General features: G+C 47.5%; 2 protein-coding genes across 7 annotated transcripts in view; both read left to right on the top strand.

The window, feature by feature from the left end:
• Positions 1-3,596, top strand: part of Shpk (sedoheptulokinase) — a 24,866-nt gene extending 21,270 nt beyond the window's left edge. For both annotated transcript variants that reach the window (XM_028787295.1, XM_028787296.1), the window contains one exon: positions 1,902-3,596. In XM_028787295.1, the coding sequence (XP_028643128.1) occupies positions 1,902-2,314 (413 nt within the window). In that variant the 3' untranslated portion in view covers positions 2,315-3,596. The remainder of the gene's footprint in view (positions 1-1,901) is intronic.
• Positions 3,597-7,930: 4,334 nt separating this feature from the next.
• The window catches only part of Trpv1 (transient receptor potential cation channel subfamily V member 1), a 30,781-nt gene continuing 24,067 nt past the window's right edge, over positions 7,931-14,644 (top strand). For 2 of the 5 annotated variants that reach the window (XM_028787274.1, XM_028787273.1), the window contains exon 1: positions 8,227-8,566. In XM_028787274.1, coding sequence (XP_028643107.1) covers positions 8,405-8,566 — 162 coding nt within the window. In that variant the 5' untranslated portion in view covers positions 8,227-8,404. Of the gene's footprint in view, positions 8,120-8,226; positions 8,567-14,644 lie in introns of those variants that run through there. The other 3 variants (XM_028787275.1, XM_028787277.1, XM_028787276.1) reach the window with 3 other exon arrangements.

Raw genomic sequence — 14,644 nt, 5'->3', positions numbered from 1 at the left:
GGGAGAGGCAGAAACTTGGGACCAGGGTTGTAGCTTGGTGGTGGAGTGAAAGGTTACTATATGCCAGGGCCTGGGTTTGATCCCCAGCACCTAAAAACAAGCAGGGAAAGAAACAGCTGATGTTTTAGTGACATTCTTAGAGGGATCTAACTGTGACTCCTTCCATACAGTATTGAACTTGCTTTTCTGTTTCCAATTCCTGAGTACACATAATTGAATTTATATGCTGGCTGCTCTGATGACATGACTCACTGTGGCTCTCTAGGTTACTGGTTCTCACAAATGCTAGGGAATGTCTCACCAGCGAGTCACACCCCCAACTTTAATTGTGGAGCTTTAAAACCCCATTGTGGGCTTGGAAGATATTTTAATTGGTAAAGTAAAGCACAAGGACCTGAGTTTGGAATGCTAGCATCCAAAAAAGCTGGACCCTGGGAAAGCTGGGGTAGATGGGGTTATGCGCAGAGTTTATTGGCCGGCCAGCCTAGCTAAGGACTGGCGAGCTTGAGACCATGTCTTACAAACAATGTGGAGGGTGATCAAGGAAGACACCTGATGTCAACTTTTGGCATCTGCATGGACGTATGCACATGTGCACCCTGCTCACATGCATGTGTGCATTTGAATAAGTACATACAACACATATTTGTACATACATACAAGGCCCCTCCAAGACTCAGTATTGACCTCCCTGTGCTCAGAAATGCTGACTTAGCCTGGGTGGGGTAGAACTAAGCATGGCATTATAAGATGTCCTTCAGGTGATTCTAGTGGCTTCGAATCTGCAGTGCTCTAGTTAGGACCAGCCCTGCCACTGGGATCTTTTCATACATACAAAATATCAAGGTCTGCTCCAGATTCCCTGAACCTGGAGCTGCACTCATATTTTATAGTCAAAATTTGGAAGCATCTACATCCTTAGGCTGGTGGTTCTCCAACCTGGCTGCATCTCAGAATCTATATCCTAGACTGGTTTCATCAGAGGGTCTAGGACTGGGTCCCACAGTTCCTTCAGAGAACCTTAGGCTCTTGTGATGACCTACACTTAGTGAAGAGCCCCTAGTAATGATAACATTTTCCCACATCAAAGTTGGATTTGCTCCCCCTCAGCTAATCGAAAGCTAGAGATCAAAATTATGTTTTCTTTTTATGGTGTTTGATATTGAACTCAGGGCTCTAACCATGCTAGGAATGCTTTACCATCAAGCCATGCCCCGGCCCCCAAAGTGAGCCTAATTAGAAAGTATACCGAAGCAAAGCAAAGCAAAGCAAACACACCCTTTCATTATTACTTTACTTTTAATTCCTTTTTGAGATGAGGGTGTCGCTATATAGGCTAGCTTGGCTTCTAACTTGTGATCCTTCTGCCTCAGCTTTCTGAGTTACACTGCACCCAGGTAATTATATATTTTTTAGAATGCAGAGATAAAGATAGAATAGGGGATTAAAATCTGACTGGGACACTGGTTTGACATCAATCAGCTGAAAACAGCAAACACAGCACTTCTTCCTGGACCCAGGTATATCAGGCATACAGTGAGGACAGCTTAGGCTGCGCTCACATAGCAAGGATGGCTTAGCGTGGGATCTATGGATTATAGAGATTCTGCTGAAGATGCTTGTCAATGGATGTTCACATTTACCCCTTATCTGTGCTATAGTCATAACACTCAGTTTAGGTTTAGAACTCACAACAATACGGATGAACCATCTCCCAGAATGACTGGGATCTAGAGCAGAGTCTAGCCAGCCAGACTGTTAATCCCTGACCCAGAAGCTTACAGCCACGGTGTGAGGAACAGCAACAGCCAGACCTGTCCCTTCACCCTGGGAATTCTAAAACAGTCTCTGCCTGCCACCAGGGGCTGCATGTTCTCACATACATCTCCCGTTTCTGACAGGTCTGGAGGTTGAAGAATCCACTGTCTATTCACGTATGATCCAGGCGGCTGCACAGCAGAAGGACACCCATCTCACCATCACCCCAACAGTGCTGGGGGAGAGGCACCTGCCAGACCAGCTGGCCTCTGTGACTAGAATCTCCTCCTCTGACCTTTCCCTGGGCCACGTGACCCGGGCCCTATGCAGAGGCATTGTTCAGAACCTGCACTCCATGCTTCCTTTTCAACAGCTCAAAGAGTGGGGTGTGGAACGGGTGGTGGGGAGTGGAAGTGCACTGTCCAGGAATGAGGTGCTAAAGCAGGAGGTCCAGAGGGCATTTCCTTTCCCAGTGTGCTTTGGGCAAGATGTAGATGCAGCCTTTGGGGCAGCTCTGGTCATGCTCCAGAGAGACCTCAGCCAGAAGGAACCTTAGTTCAGCAAGCTCTTTGGCTAAAGGAATGCTGGGAATCTTACCTTATTGACAATGTCAGTATGATCGCTGGATTGTCCTTTTCTGGGATGGTTCTGTGGGAGGACTGTAAATTATATCTAGACTGATGAAGATTTTATCTTCAGGGCATATGATAATCATACAGCTAGGAATCTCTAATCAGACCCCAAACTAGTGCCTTCCAAGAACAGGATCTTCTGAGAGCGGATTGCAAATGCAGATGTGGGAGGTGGAGAGAATGGGAGGGAGGAAAATGGGAAGAGGGAGAAGAAGAGAGAGCAAACAGCTTCCCAGTCACTGGGCTTGGCTGTGATTCATTCATAGAGAGAAAGAAAAGAAAGAAGATGTATGAAGAGTCTGGTAGCCATGACTCCAACTAAGCAAAGAAGATCTGCTTTATGCCCAGCCTTTGGATTGGTCCAGCTTTGAGTCAAATGCATTTCTGGAAAAATCCTCACTACTAGATTGTAGCAGGTGGCTGGAGGCCCCTTTCCTAGTCTTGCGAAATAGAAAGAGCCTTACTTAGTTCAGCAAGCTCTTTAGTTCAGCAAGCTCTTTAGCTAAAGGAATGCTGGGAATCTTCTCTAACCAGTCAGTTTGACAGCCCTGTCAGTTGAAGGGAACAGCTATAACATGTCCTCCAGTCAAAGAGACCAAAGGACATGAAGCAATAAGCCTTGGAGGAGGAGGTCAAGGCCTGTGTGCTTGCCTTGCCATGTGCTTCTGGGAAAGTGCTGCACCATGGCTACCCCGAGTCCTCTCAACACAACTGGCTTAAAGGCACATCCCAGAGAAGGAAAGGCAGCTGGCATAAACACCTAAAGGGACCACAGAGCAAGTTGCCACCCCTTTCCTATGGCTGTGTATGGCCACATGTCTCCCTAACCCCTGTCACAAGGGGTGGCCAGTTTCATGAGAGAACCCTTATCCCACAGGTCCCACCCCTTTCTCCATGGTGAAGATCTTGCTGGCGTCTGATGGTTCTGGACCAGTAGAAATGTCCTGTTCAGATTGGCATACATTTAAGGTCAGAGAACCACCAGGCTTCCCATGTTGCAGTACCTTCAAGGAGAGGGTGATCATCACTGTGTCTACTCCTAGACTCCTAAAGGACCCACAGCTCGGGGGCACCTGAGATTTTTGGGGGAGAATCCATGTCATCTCTTTGTAAGAATCATTTCATAAGGTATATTATTGAGCTAACACTTTTATCTCCCACTGCTGGCTACAGTTCAGCTAACTGAATAAATTTCATTTTTCCAGAGTTTTGTCCCTTTGATGAACACACACTCCTCCGTTTGGGTGAAGCAGACATGATCGACATGAGTGCAGGAACCCTGCACATGGTGACACATGCTTTTAATCCTAGCACTTGAGAGGCAGAAGCAGCGGAATCTCAGTGAGTTCCAGGTCTGCATAGTGAGTGCCAGGAGAGCCAGAGCTACATAGACCCTTTTTCAAAACAGACAGACAGACAGACAGACAGACAGATGGACGGACAGAAAAACCCGGGTTCCCCGGAGCAAGGATACACATCTTAAATAAGCCAACTAGGTTTCCCTTGGACAGATGAGTTGGGACAGTCATGTTGCTGCCCGTGGGGAAGGCTTATGAGAGAGGAGGAAAGGCTGAGGGCATCTTGGTAACCTTGTCAGCTGAAGAAGCTGCGTTCTAGAGCCTCTTAGCTCCCTAAGGTGCAGCTGGCCTTGCCTGTTCAGAGAGCTATGGACAATGTGTGAATAAAGAGCAGGATCTTGAGTTGCTGAGATGGCTCAGTGGGGAAACAGACTTGGTGCCAAGCCCAATGGCTTGAGTCGTATCTCTAGGGTCCACATTGTCCTCTGACCTCCACACCTGTGCAGTGGCACATGCATGTCCTGCCCCAGTAAATAAGTAAGTGTAATATGATGATGGTGATGATGATGGTGATGATGACGACGGCAAAAGGTGAAGATCTGAATGGGTATTATTTAAGCCATGGGGCCAGCATGGCACTAGAATTCTGTAGCATTTTCAGGCCACACATCTGTTCTACCCTGAGGACTGAGCGTTGGAGTCCAAGCTTGCTAACTAAATGTCTGGCTGCTGCTTCCCTTGCACCCAGTGGAGGTGCACATATATTAGGGCCTCTTCTGTAGCTCGAAGTTATGAGCTGCTCGATGCTTTAGCTCTCATTGCTGCAAAGTGCCAGAGTATGTTGGAAGCCAGCTTATTCCTTCGACAATAAAGTATGCTGCTGTTAGCATCAGGCTGGATAGCAGTGCTCTAGTCTTAGGAGCACTTAAGTTTTTTTTTCTCATCCGATTCGCTTTGACTTGGGAATTGTAAACAGAAGAGTGTCTGTTTGGAGCACACACTCTTCTTCCCTTTGCCCACGTGATTGATTGGTGGTGCTCCAGATGGTGTATATCTTGTCTTCCTGGGTCCTTGACTGAGGGCAATATGGCACTCTGTCTTTAACAGTCAGTAAAGACCACAACTGTGAGAGACAGTCTTTGCTGTTGGGAGCTTTGAGTTTGGGGATGTTTTGTTATCACCATTGATCTTAAATCATCCTGACCATGCAGACACAATAGCCACAGAGTTGTCAAAGTTTCCATTGTTCCCAATGTGGACCAGACTAGTGTTACTTCCAAAACAACCAGGGGCTGGGAAGCCCGTCAGGTGGATGTATTGATGAATTCTTATCACCAGGAGATGAAATAATCGTGGGTGACAGTAATCTCCAGTCCCAGAAGGGGGAGTCATGTATTCTCCATGAAAGTGACATCCAGCCAAATCTTAAGAGTTTCGATAACATTTACTATAGTTGGGTACCTTTGGTGCAGTGAGAACTGATCTAAGTCCTGCTCATTTGAACTCATTTAATCTTTTTAATCTACAAGGTGAGTATTGCCATCCCCACTTCACAGATGGAGAAACAGACACACTGGAAAGCTAAGGTGAGGAGCACAGGTGAGGAGTCCAGCCGCTAGAGCTCGCTCCCTTTTTTTTTTCCGCTTACTTGTTCATTTTGTTACATTTATTGTTATTTTTAAGTTCTATTCAATATTGTTTTATCATATTCCTTCCCCTCCCCCAATTTCTCCCAGATCCTCTCCACCTCCCCACCCAATACTTCATGTTCTCTCTCCAAAACAGAAACAAACCAAAAATCAACATAACAAAATCCCCCAAAGACAAAAAACAAACAAACCATAAAACAACATAACACAACACAACACACACACACACACACACACACACACACACACACACACACCATGGAATTGGCAACTCCTGAGGAGAAGGCCTCCCTTGGAGTGTCACTCCCCTGGAGAAAAGTGATTTCCCTTCTCCTAGCAGATATCAATTGCAAATAACTTTTTGAATAGGGGTGGGATTTAGTGTCCACCCCTGCTTCTTGTGCCGGGATTTTGTCTGGCTTAAATTTGTTCAGGTCTCGTGCAAGCTGTCACACTCTTTGCGAGTCCATGCCCAGTTTCCTCAGAGTCATCCACTGCCTAAATGTCATATGCCTGCTGCATAGTCCTAGTGGGACATCTGCCCGGAGAGTCCCTGCAGCAGCAGGGACACTTTCCCAGTCAGTGGTTGCTATAGGCCCTGCCAGATGTGCGCGGGTCTCTGTGTGTGGTCTCCCAGTGGGCAGAGGCCTTTTGCTCATCCTCTTGTATCAATGTGAGAGTCTCAAGGCATGTGATGAGGGGTCCCACTTGACCTTTGCCTCAGCCATAGGCAACTGATCAGGTCAAGTTAGTTTTTTTTTTTTTTTTAAATGCTAAGGGGCAGAGTCTAGCTGCATCCATTATAGAAGCAGATAATGGACTACCTTACAGTCATTTCACACAAGGTCTTCTTTGTTTATCGACACAGGAAGATGTACTAATAAAATACCTATCTTAAAATAAAAACAATTTCAAGTTACCATACTCCTTAATTTCTAAGGTACTAATGATTGAAAGAGGCTTAATAAAAAAATGTTTTGGGTATAAATAATCCCTGGCACATTAAGCATAGATTAAAATGTAAAATCCATTCCAACCTAAGGAAAATCAGAAGGTAAGAAACGCATCAGGGCAAGTCTTCGTCTCGTTACAGAGATGTTTGCTGGGCGGACTCCTGACTCATGAAACATTAAGCAAATCTTTTTTTTTTTCCTTATAAAGCAATTAGTCACAACCTCAGACTAATGGCCGGATGCAGCTCAGCAGTCGGCAGCTGTGGCTCTCAGAACATTAATTCCTCTGGCCGTGGTTCCCGGAGGTCACTCACCACCAGCTCACTCGTCCCCAGCATGAAGACATAGTCTCACAGGTACCAGTTCACGTTCCTGCAGCTGGCTTTGAGCACAGCTGGACCTGTTCTGTGCCAATCCACTTTCTGCCCACACAACCCTCTAGGCACCTTTGTCCTTGCTCCCTGCCACTGGTCTGGGACAGCTCTGGAGAGCAGGGACCGGTCTTCTGTGTTGGGTGTGTAGTTGCCTCATTTCTCCAGCTAGCCCAGATGGTCAGTTCCTTCTGTTTCTGGAGGATGTTGACCCCTTTCTCCCCTTCAGATTTGCCCTTTTAACTCACGTGGACACCCAGTAACACCAGCAGAACATGGGAGGGGAAGTCATTTTTGTCTAGGTTTGTTGCTTGTTACTGGATCAGGGACCACTGAAGCCATTTAAAATCTGGGAAGGGAAACAGAAAAGTCAGGAAGTTGAGTCCCAGTATGAGATTTAAGGAACTCAAAGCCAGCCATGTAGCCTACCCTGTTCCTTGGGGTCGGGCCTGGCACCATTCACCCTGGCTCTTCTGGAGATGTCATTTTGGTAACCAGTCCTTACAAGGAAGACTTTCAAACCTTCTTTCTCCACCTTGGATCTCTTCTCACCTGAGAAAACTTTACCTGACTGAATGTATATAGATGCGTAGAATAGGTATATGGAGTAGATGTTTGTGGACAATATAAAAAAATTTACTTTAGGGCTGGGCATGATGGTACATACCTAACACTTGGGAGGCAGAGGCAGGTGAGTCTCTGTGAGTTTGAGGCCAGCCTGGTCTATAGAGAGAGTTCCAGGACAGCCAGACTTTATATAGAGAGACTCTGTCTCAAGACAGACAGTCAGACAGACAAACAAGAAATTTATTTAAAAATTATTTGTTACATACACACATACTTTTACCTTTATTAAAATCAAAGTTAATTACTAATGAGGCAGATGAGTTTGTCTAGCAAAATCCATCTGAACATACTGATTTATATTTACATGCTAAAAAAGTTAGGAAAATATTACAAGTCTTTGTTTTCTGTAATTCTACCATTATATTTTTATGGACAGACAACTTTGTATGCACAGTCAAAATCCTGCAGTTCATAACGTACAAATCCGAGCCATGGTAGTTTAGGTTTTGATCATTGGCATTGTGTGCCTTGGAAGTGCTCACAGTTCAAAGTGAACCTGGCTTGTGCTCAGAGCCAAGGCTGCAGTGAAGTTGTGTGATGTGACATCTGCAGGCAAGAATTGCCAGATGTTATATACTTGATGTTGAGGTTTTTTTTTTTTTCTTTCTATCCCCACATTTAGTAATGTGACAAGTGGCATTAACCCGCAGCTTAAGAAACTACTTCAAAGCACCTGAGGATTTTTTTGGTTTCTGGCAGTGTCGCTCTAGCCTCATACCTCAGGAGGAGCCAGGTGTGGTGGCTCATTTCTGTCATCCCAGCACTTCTGATGCAGAAACGTGAACGTTGTTGCAAGTTTGAGGCCAGCCTGGTCTACACAGCATGTTCCAGGTCAGCCATGGTTATGTAACTGGATCCTACTTCAAAGAACAACAAACAAAAATCCTAGAGAAACTCAAACAGAGAGAAGCAATTTAGTTCCTAGGGCCAGGATCAAGAGCTCATCTGAAGTCAATGTGGCCCCAGGTGCAGCACTCAGAGGAAACCGTGGCCCTGGATGACTGTACTGGGCTCTAGAGTCTTTTATCTCCTGATTTTGCCCAGCCATTTGTTAGTGTGTCTTTCCTCTTTCCCCATCAGCCAGAGCTTAGGAAAAACCGGTCCCCAGAAGTCATCATGAAAGCATGCTTGACTTCCAGGGAGGTTAATGAGCACCTCTTCACCCAGATCCAAGATCACCGTGCTTCAGCTTGTGATTCAGAGAATCTCATCGATTGCTGTAAAGCTCAAACAGAAGGTTTGTCCTCGTCACCTGTGCTCAGTGCAAATGATATTAAGGTAAAGTCACACCCGAGCAGTCCACACCTGCTGCTTTGGGCAAGGCACATCGGCTTCTATCGCCCCAGGCCACTTGACATCTCAGAAACAAGTCACAGAAACAAGAAGTGCAATCTCAAGCTAGCATTAGGAAGCTCCAGAGACCAGTGCAGCCATCACCATGCTTGGACACATCACGTTGCCTGTGTGTGCTTCATTTCTATATCTATATGATGGGGACAGAGTCATACTAGAGAGATGGCTGAGTCAGGAATGGCACTTGCTATTCGAGCATGAGAACTTTAGCTCAAAATCCCAACACCCTATAAAAAGTCAGGTGTGGGTGCATGTGCCAGCAAATTTCTCACCTGATATCCTGCTCTGGGTCTGGCAAATGCAAGCACAGGCACATGTACCCCCCACCCCCCCACACACACGTATGCACGTGCACATACACACACACCATACTCAGCTCATGAAGCTTTTGTGAGTCCAATAAAACAGTATGTGTGACATGTATGTAACAACCTGGATTGGGGTGGTGGGGAGGCAGAGACAGGCAGATCCTGGAAGCTCGCTGGCCAGCCAGTCAAGCAGAAACAGTGAGCTTCTGGTTTAGTGTGAAACTGAGGCAGAGACTGAGGAAGGAAGACACCTGATATCCTGTGCTGTATTCTGCAAATGCAAGCACAGGCATATGTACCCACATGTATACACACACACACACACACACACACACACCACACATACTTCTCATAGCCAGCTCATGAAGCTTTTACGAGTCCAATGAGATAGTGTGCATGAAGTGTGTATACCAACCTGGAATATTCTATGCTTCCAGTTAAGTACCCCTGACCATTGTTGCTGTTGACATTGGAACCACAGGGCCACCTGCCACAGGAAGTGTATAGGTTGAGTTTTCTGTAGGAGTTTGGAAGTGATCAGTTTAGACTGGGCTTTAGATAGGGAAGAGCCTGTGGAGGTAGGCTTAATGTCGGAACTGTGATATCTATAGTTCTTACCTGGCACCCAAAAGACTGCTAAGTAGCTGGACAAGAAGGACAGTGCAGGTGGCTTGGGCAGAATGGGAGCAGTAGAAGAGTGTGGAGGCAGCCTTCCCGCCCCCTGTGATGATACAAGATGGGTCCCAGTAAGAGAGGAAACGCTATGGGCTACAGACACAGAGCTGAAGGCTGGAACATCCTTCAGCAGTGTAGACCACCAGGAGGCTGGTGATCAGGGAGTAGGGATGGAGGGGCACTTCTGACCTCCCAGCTGAGAGAAAGGGACTAGCTGGCAGACAGGAGGGGGGATGGGTGGGAGGTCTAGAAATTGAGGGTAGGCAGGTCAGAGAAGGAGAGGATGGATAAGAGATATCAGACTAGAGGACCAGAAGAAGGAGAGCCTTTTACAGCCAGGGGACAGCCAGTCAGTGGATACCGAATTTAGACAGAACAGAGACGGTATTGAGGCAAGCAGAGAGAAGGACTTGCTGTCCTTATGTACAGACTCAGGGAGGCAGAGGTGGACCTCAGAGAGATACAGGAAAGATGACAAGAAGGGGCAGCTGTGGAGAGAGAGAAGCAGCTGCTGGGGACCAAGATTTGGAGGTTTGTTTAAGAAAGAGAGTTTCAGTTTGGGAGGTGAGGAAGCTCTGGAGAGATGCTATTGGTAGCAGATGCTGATTATGTGAATGAACTGAAGGTCACCCAACCGAGCACTTGGAGTGGTTAGGATAATGAAGTTTAGGCTCCCTATGTCTCACCACAGTTTAAAAATGAGAACAAGCGCTTGGTGTCCTATGAATTGAAGCCAAAATGGCATCCGCAATAGAGAACTGTGGTGAGGAATGGTTTACTAAGCCTGCCTCTCATGCCCGGACTAGTCACGTGATCTGAATAACTGTCTAATACCTTGGTGCCACAGATTTCTCCTCAGCAACTTAAATATGACAGTCTTTGCTCATCCCCGCCCAGGGTTGTTACTGCCTGAGAGGTGGGTGTGGAGAAACTCTTTGGTAGCCCTTCTGCAGAGAGGCTGGAGGTCACTGTGCTCTGATGACTCTGCTCTGGTCCCAGCTGTGTACTACTCCAGGTAGATCTTCAGTGGCTGCTCCATTCAGGCTGTGTCTGAGCCATGGCTTGTCTAAATAACAACAACAACAACAACAACAACAACAACAACAACAACAATGAGATAAAAAGGAAAGGAAAGGACATGACTGCCCCTAGGTGTGGTGGAGGAAGGGAGAGCAGAGCCAGAGGCAGACATGTCTGGGAGAGTCCAGAGTGGTTGTGACCCTGAGCCATGTGGGGAGGTGGGATGTGGGGACAGTAGAGAAGGAGGGAGAGAGGAGAGAGGGGAACCAGATGCAGCAGCCAGGAGCCCAAAGGTACAAAAGGGGTGGGTAACTAAAATGTCTGCATTATATAGGGAAGAGCCTCTGGGGGAGGGGCAGCCCAGCTCCTGGGCTGGAGATTTCAGGATAGAGGGCAGAGTGTGCCAGCCATACCCTGAAACAGGTAGGGACTGAGGGGTGCTGGGAAAACCCAGAGGTCAGGTCCACTTTGATATATTAAATAGGCATCTCAGCCATTTGTCCAGGGTTTGAAACATAATATAATTTACATCCCCGACATCCAGGCTTCCTTAGAAGCAGTTGTTTGGATGGATGGGTTCTGCAGAATGTTTGTGTGTGCAGCCTTGCATGTACTCCCTGAAAGCTGCTGGACTTCCCTGGGCAGGATCTGGGAAGAAGTGGACTTGTTCTAATCATGCCCTGTGTGTGATGGATGAACCTACTTCCTGGTAGTTAGGATGGCACTGGGGGAGGCGAGAAATTAGCACACATAATGTTTTTGTGTTCTGTTGTTCACTAAGGAACCCCAGTTGAGTAACGCTGGGTTCTGGAAGACCTAGAGACCCCCAAACCTAATTTCTACCCTGGGTTTGAGTACATAGGAACTCAGAGGTCCAAAGGAGGCAGGGCATCCAGACCAGACAGGTGACTCAGAGGTCCCAGTCCTTTTCCTTTGAAAACGTGGCAGCTTTAGGACACTGGGCTTTGCATCTCTGTGACAGTCTTTTAAGGGAGCTACTCCACAGACATATAGGAGAGATGGTTTGGAAAGTCAAGGCTCCAAGAGCCAAGGCATGGCTCAGGCTGGACTGAGCTGCAGGCAGCTAAGTGCACCTCGGCCCTGGCATGACTGGGGGTGGGGCATTGGCTGTGGTTTCTGAAAAAGGGCAAAAATGATGGGAAAAGCTTTGGGATCCTCTGGGAATTGGAGCCGTGGCAACAGCAGCTGCTGCCATTGCTGCAAATGTTTCCTTGAGTGCCAGAGTATGCCCAGAGCCCATCCTTGCCATACGCCAGGGGAGGGGCAAGGACCCTCACAGAGGCAGGGAGGCCGCTCTTATCACACAGCAGCCTGGCTCTCCCACAGAGAACAGCTCCAAGGCACTTGCTCCATCTGGGGTGTGCCTGCACCTAGCTGGTAAGTCCTGCTCATGGGCTGATGGCTCGCCACTGTCCAGCTATGTGTGGTTCTGAGGGCCTCGGTTACCCCTTCTGGAAACTGGGTAGTACAATGGCTGCTTTAGGATTTCTGGGAGGCTGAAGCAACAGTAATGCACACGTAACTTGGTTGACTGCAGTGGGTCTTTGAGAGAGGTGGCGGTTAGTTGGCTTATGGTGGCTCCTGCAGCAGGAGCAAGAGACTGTAGAGCCCAGAGGTTTGTGTATATCTGGAGGCCTACTGTGTGCTGGCTTCTCTGTGCAGGGGTGCAGGGCTGGGCGGGGCAGCCTGGGTTCTTTTTCTAGCTCCTCTGTGTCCTTAGCAGTATCCTTCTGTCCTTCATTTCCCAGTGTAGGAAACCCCACTGAGTTCTCTGTCTTTCCTGAGTTGATGCTTGGGTCTGGTAGAAATGGGTGTGCGTGGCTGACTATGTTCCTCCAGTCTCTCAAAAATCACAGGCAGTTAGAGGGAGATGCTCTCAAGGTCCTAATGGGAGGGAAGTTTTGGGCACTGAGGCAGATGGGAGTAGTACCCTCAGGATGTCCCCCATGGCCTGGAAAGGAGGGATACCCTTCCCTGCAAAGCCAGATTGAATACCACCTGCTGACAAAGAAAGGCAGACCCAGGGTTAATGTGGATCTCTGTAGGCAGGGTTTTCAAGACAGCTCTTGTGTGCACATGAGTTCATAGCCCTGGCATAAACCAGAGCTTCCACCTCTAACAGAAAACCAACAGGTGTTTGCCTAAAACAGGGCCGAATTCCCCAATCACTGTAACACTGTGACAGGGGTGTCATATAGGGCTCATGTTCATGGCACTCTTCAGGCATGGCTATGACAGACTGTCTTGCCCCTGTTCCTTTCCCTTTCATTTTAAATGTGCACCCCCACCCCTGTGTGCTGCATGGTAATCGTCTCACCCTTAAGCTGGGAGAAACTTGGTTTTCAACTTGGAGCTGGAAGTTGAATGTGGGCTGCTTCCTGCTTCCTGGTTTGGTTAGATTGGGATCAGCCCAAGGAAGAGGCAAAGACCTAACCATCAGGATTCCTTTACTCTTGGGTTTTCAGCTGGCTTATCCACGGGGCAGTCATGGACATCGGAGAGAGCAAGGCATGGGATGGATACATTATCTGTACTTTGTTTGGGGTTTGGGGCATCTTAGGATGCTTGTTTGCTTCATCAAGAGGGTTCTTTAGGTTTGGAGCTTGTGTCTGGTTCCAGGAGTAGGATTGCCTGGTTTGATCAGCCCCAGGCCTTACTGTGGAGTCTAGGACCATGTATATCACATGAGCAGTAGCCCCGGGCCTTCCAGAGAGCTGGCAGAGTGCTAGAGATACTCTCAATCAAATCCTGGTTTCCTCCTGATCACCGTGTGCCATCTGGGAAATAACACAACCTCCTTGGGCTCCAGCTTCCCCATCAGTGATTTACCTCTTAGAGATGTGAGAGTCCAGTGAATTTTGGCGAATGTGTGTGTTATACATAGCATGTGCTCAAACATGCTGTCCAATCTTATTCTCATTTGCCTCCTGTGCCTGTCATTTATTTATTTTAATTGATTTTTATTGTGCTTGGAATGGAAGCCAGGACTTCATGCATACTCATGTGTTCCACCACTGAATCATACCCCCAGCCCTGTTGAGCTTTTAAAGTTACTACAGTCTCCTCAGACTATGAACAGTCCTGGGCAGGAAGCTGTCTTCTCAAAGCCTACACCAGAATCTGTCTCCTTGTTTCTGAAGCTCTTCACAGCTTCCTGTTGTCTGCCTAATCATATTCCCATTCTGTTTCTTGGCCGTCAAGGTCCACGGCTTCTGGCCCTATTGCTGCTGTCTCCTGTCTGAACTGTGACACAGTGTAGATGGAACTCTCTGATGGGCCAAGGAAATGAGGAGAGGTCAGAAGGAGGCATCTGTGTCTGGGAGCACTTTCTGCTGCAGTGAGCCAGGATCAGACAGCTCAGGTGCTCCTGAGGGCAGACCAGCAGAGAAGCAGCTATGCTCTGCCAGTCAGGCTGGGACTGGTCAGGCCTTGTCTTTTTTTCCTTTCTTCCTGTGGCTGTGAACATTAGTCCACAGCGCAGATTCATGGGCCTGGCCTGGCCTTGTACTCTGGGTTTGTGCAGTCTGAACTTTCCCTTGAAAACGCGGGACTCAAGAGACTTCCCCCACTTCTGTCAGTGGCTGCTTTCCAGAATGCAGACACAGCTGGAATGTTCATTTCCCTAACTGACTGTGAACTGAGGAGGAAGAGAGCCTATGTCTGATGGCTTTTATTTCTCTCACAGAGTCCAACGCTACCTTTCCTTTTCTAAAATATATGTTTTAAAATTTCTTCTTTGAGACTGTTATATGTGAATACAGTATGTTTGATCATATGCACTGTCTTAACCCTCTTAGTCTCAAGCTACCCCATACCATCCCTCTCTTCCTCTTCCTCCTCCCCCTCTTCCCTCCTCCTCCTCCTCCCCCTCCTTCTCCTCCTCCTCCCCCTCCTTCTCCTCCCCCTCCCCCTCTTCTTCTTCTTCTTCTTCTTCTTCTTCTTCTTCTTCTTCTTCTTCTTCTTCTTCTTCTTCTTCTTC

The sequence above is a fragment of the Grammomys surdaster genome, unplaced genomic scaffold (genome assembly GCF_004785775.1).
Source record: "Grammomys surdaster isolate TR1022 unplaced genomic scaffold, NIH_TR_1.0 125621, whole genome shotgun sequence".
NCBI classification, from domain to species: Eukaryota; Metazoa; Chordata; class Mammalia; order Rodentia; family Muridae; genus Grammomys; species Grammomys surdaster.
The sequence above is the reverse complement of the archived record's forward strand: the minus strand, read 5'-3'. Positions and strand labels throughout refer to the sequence as shown.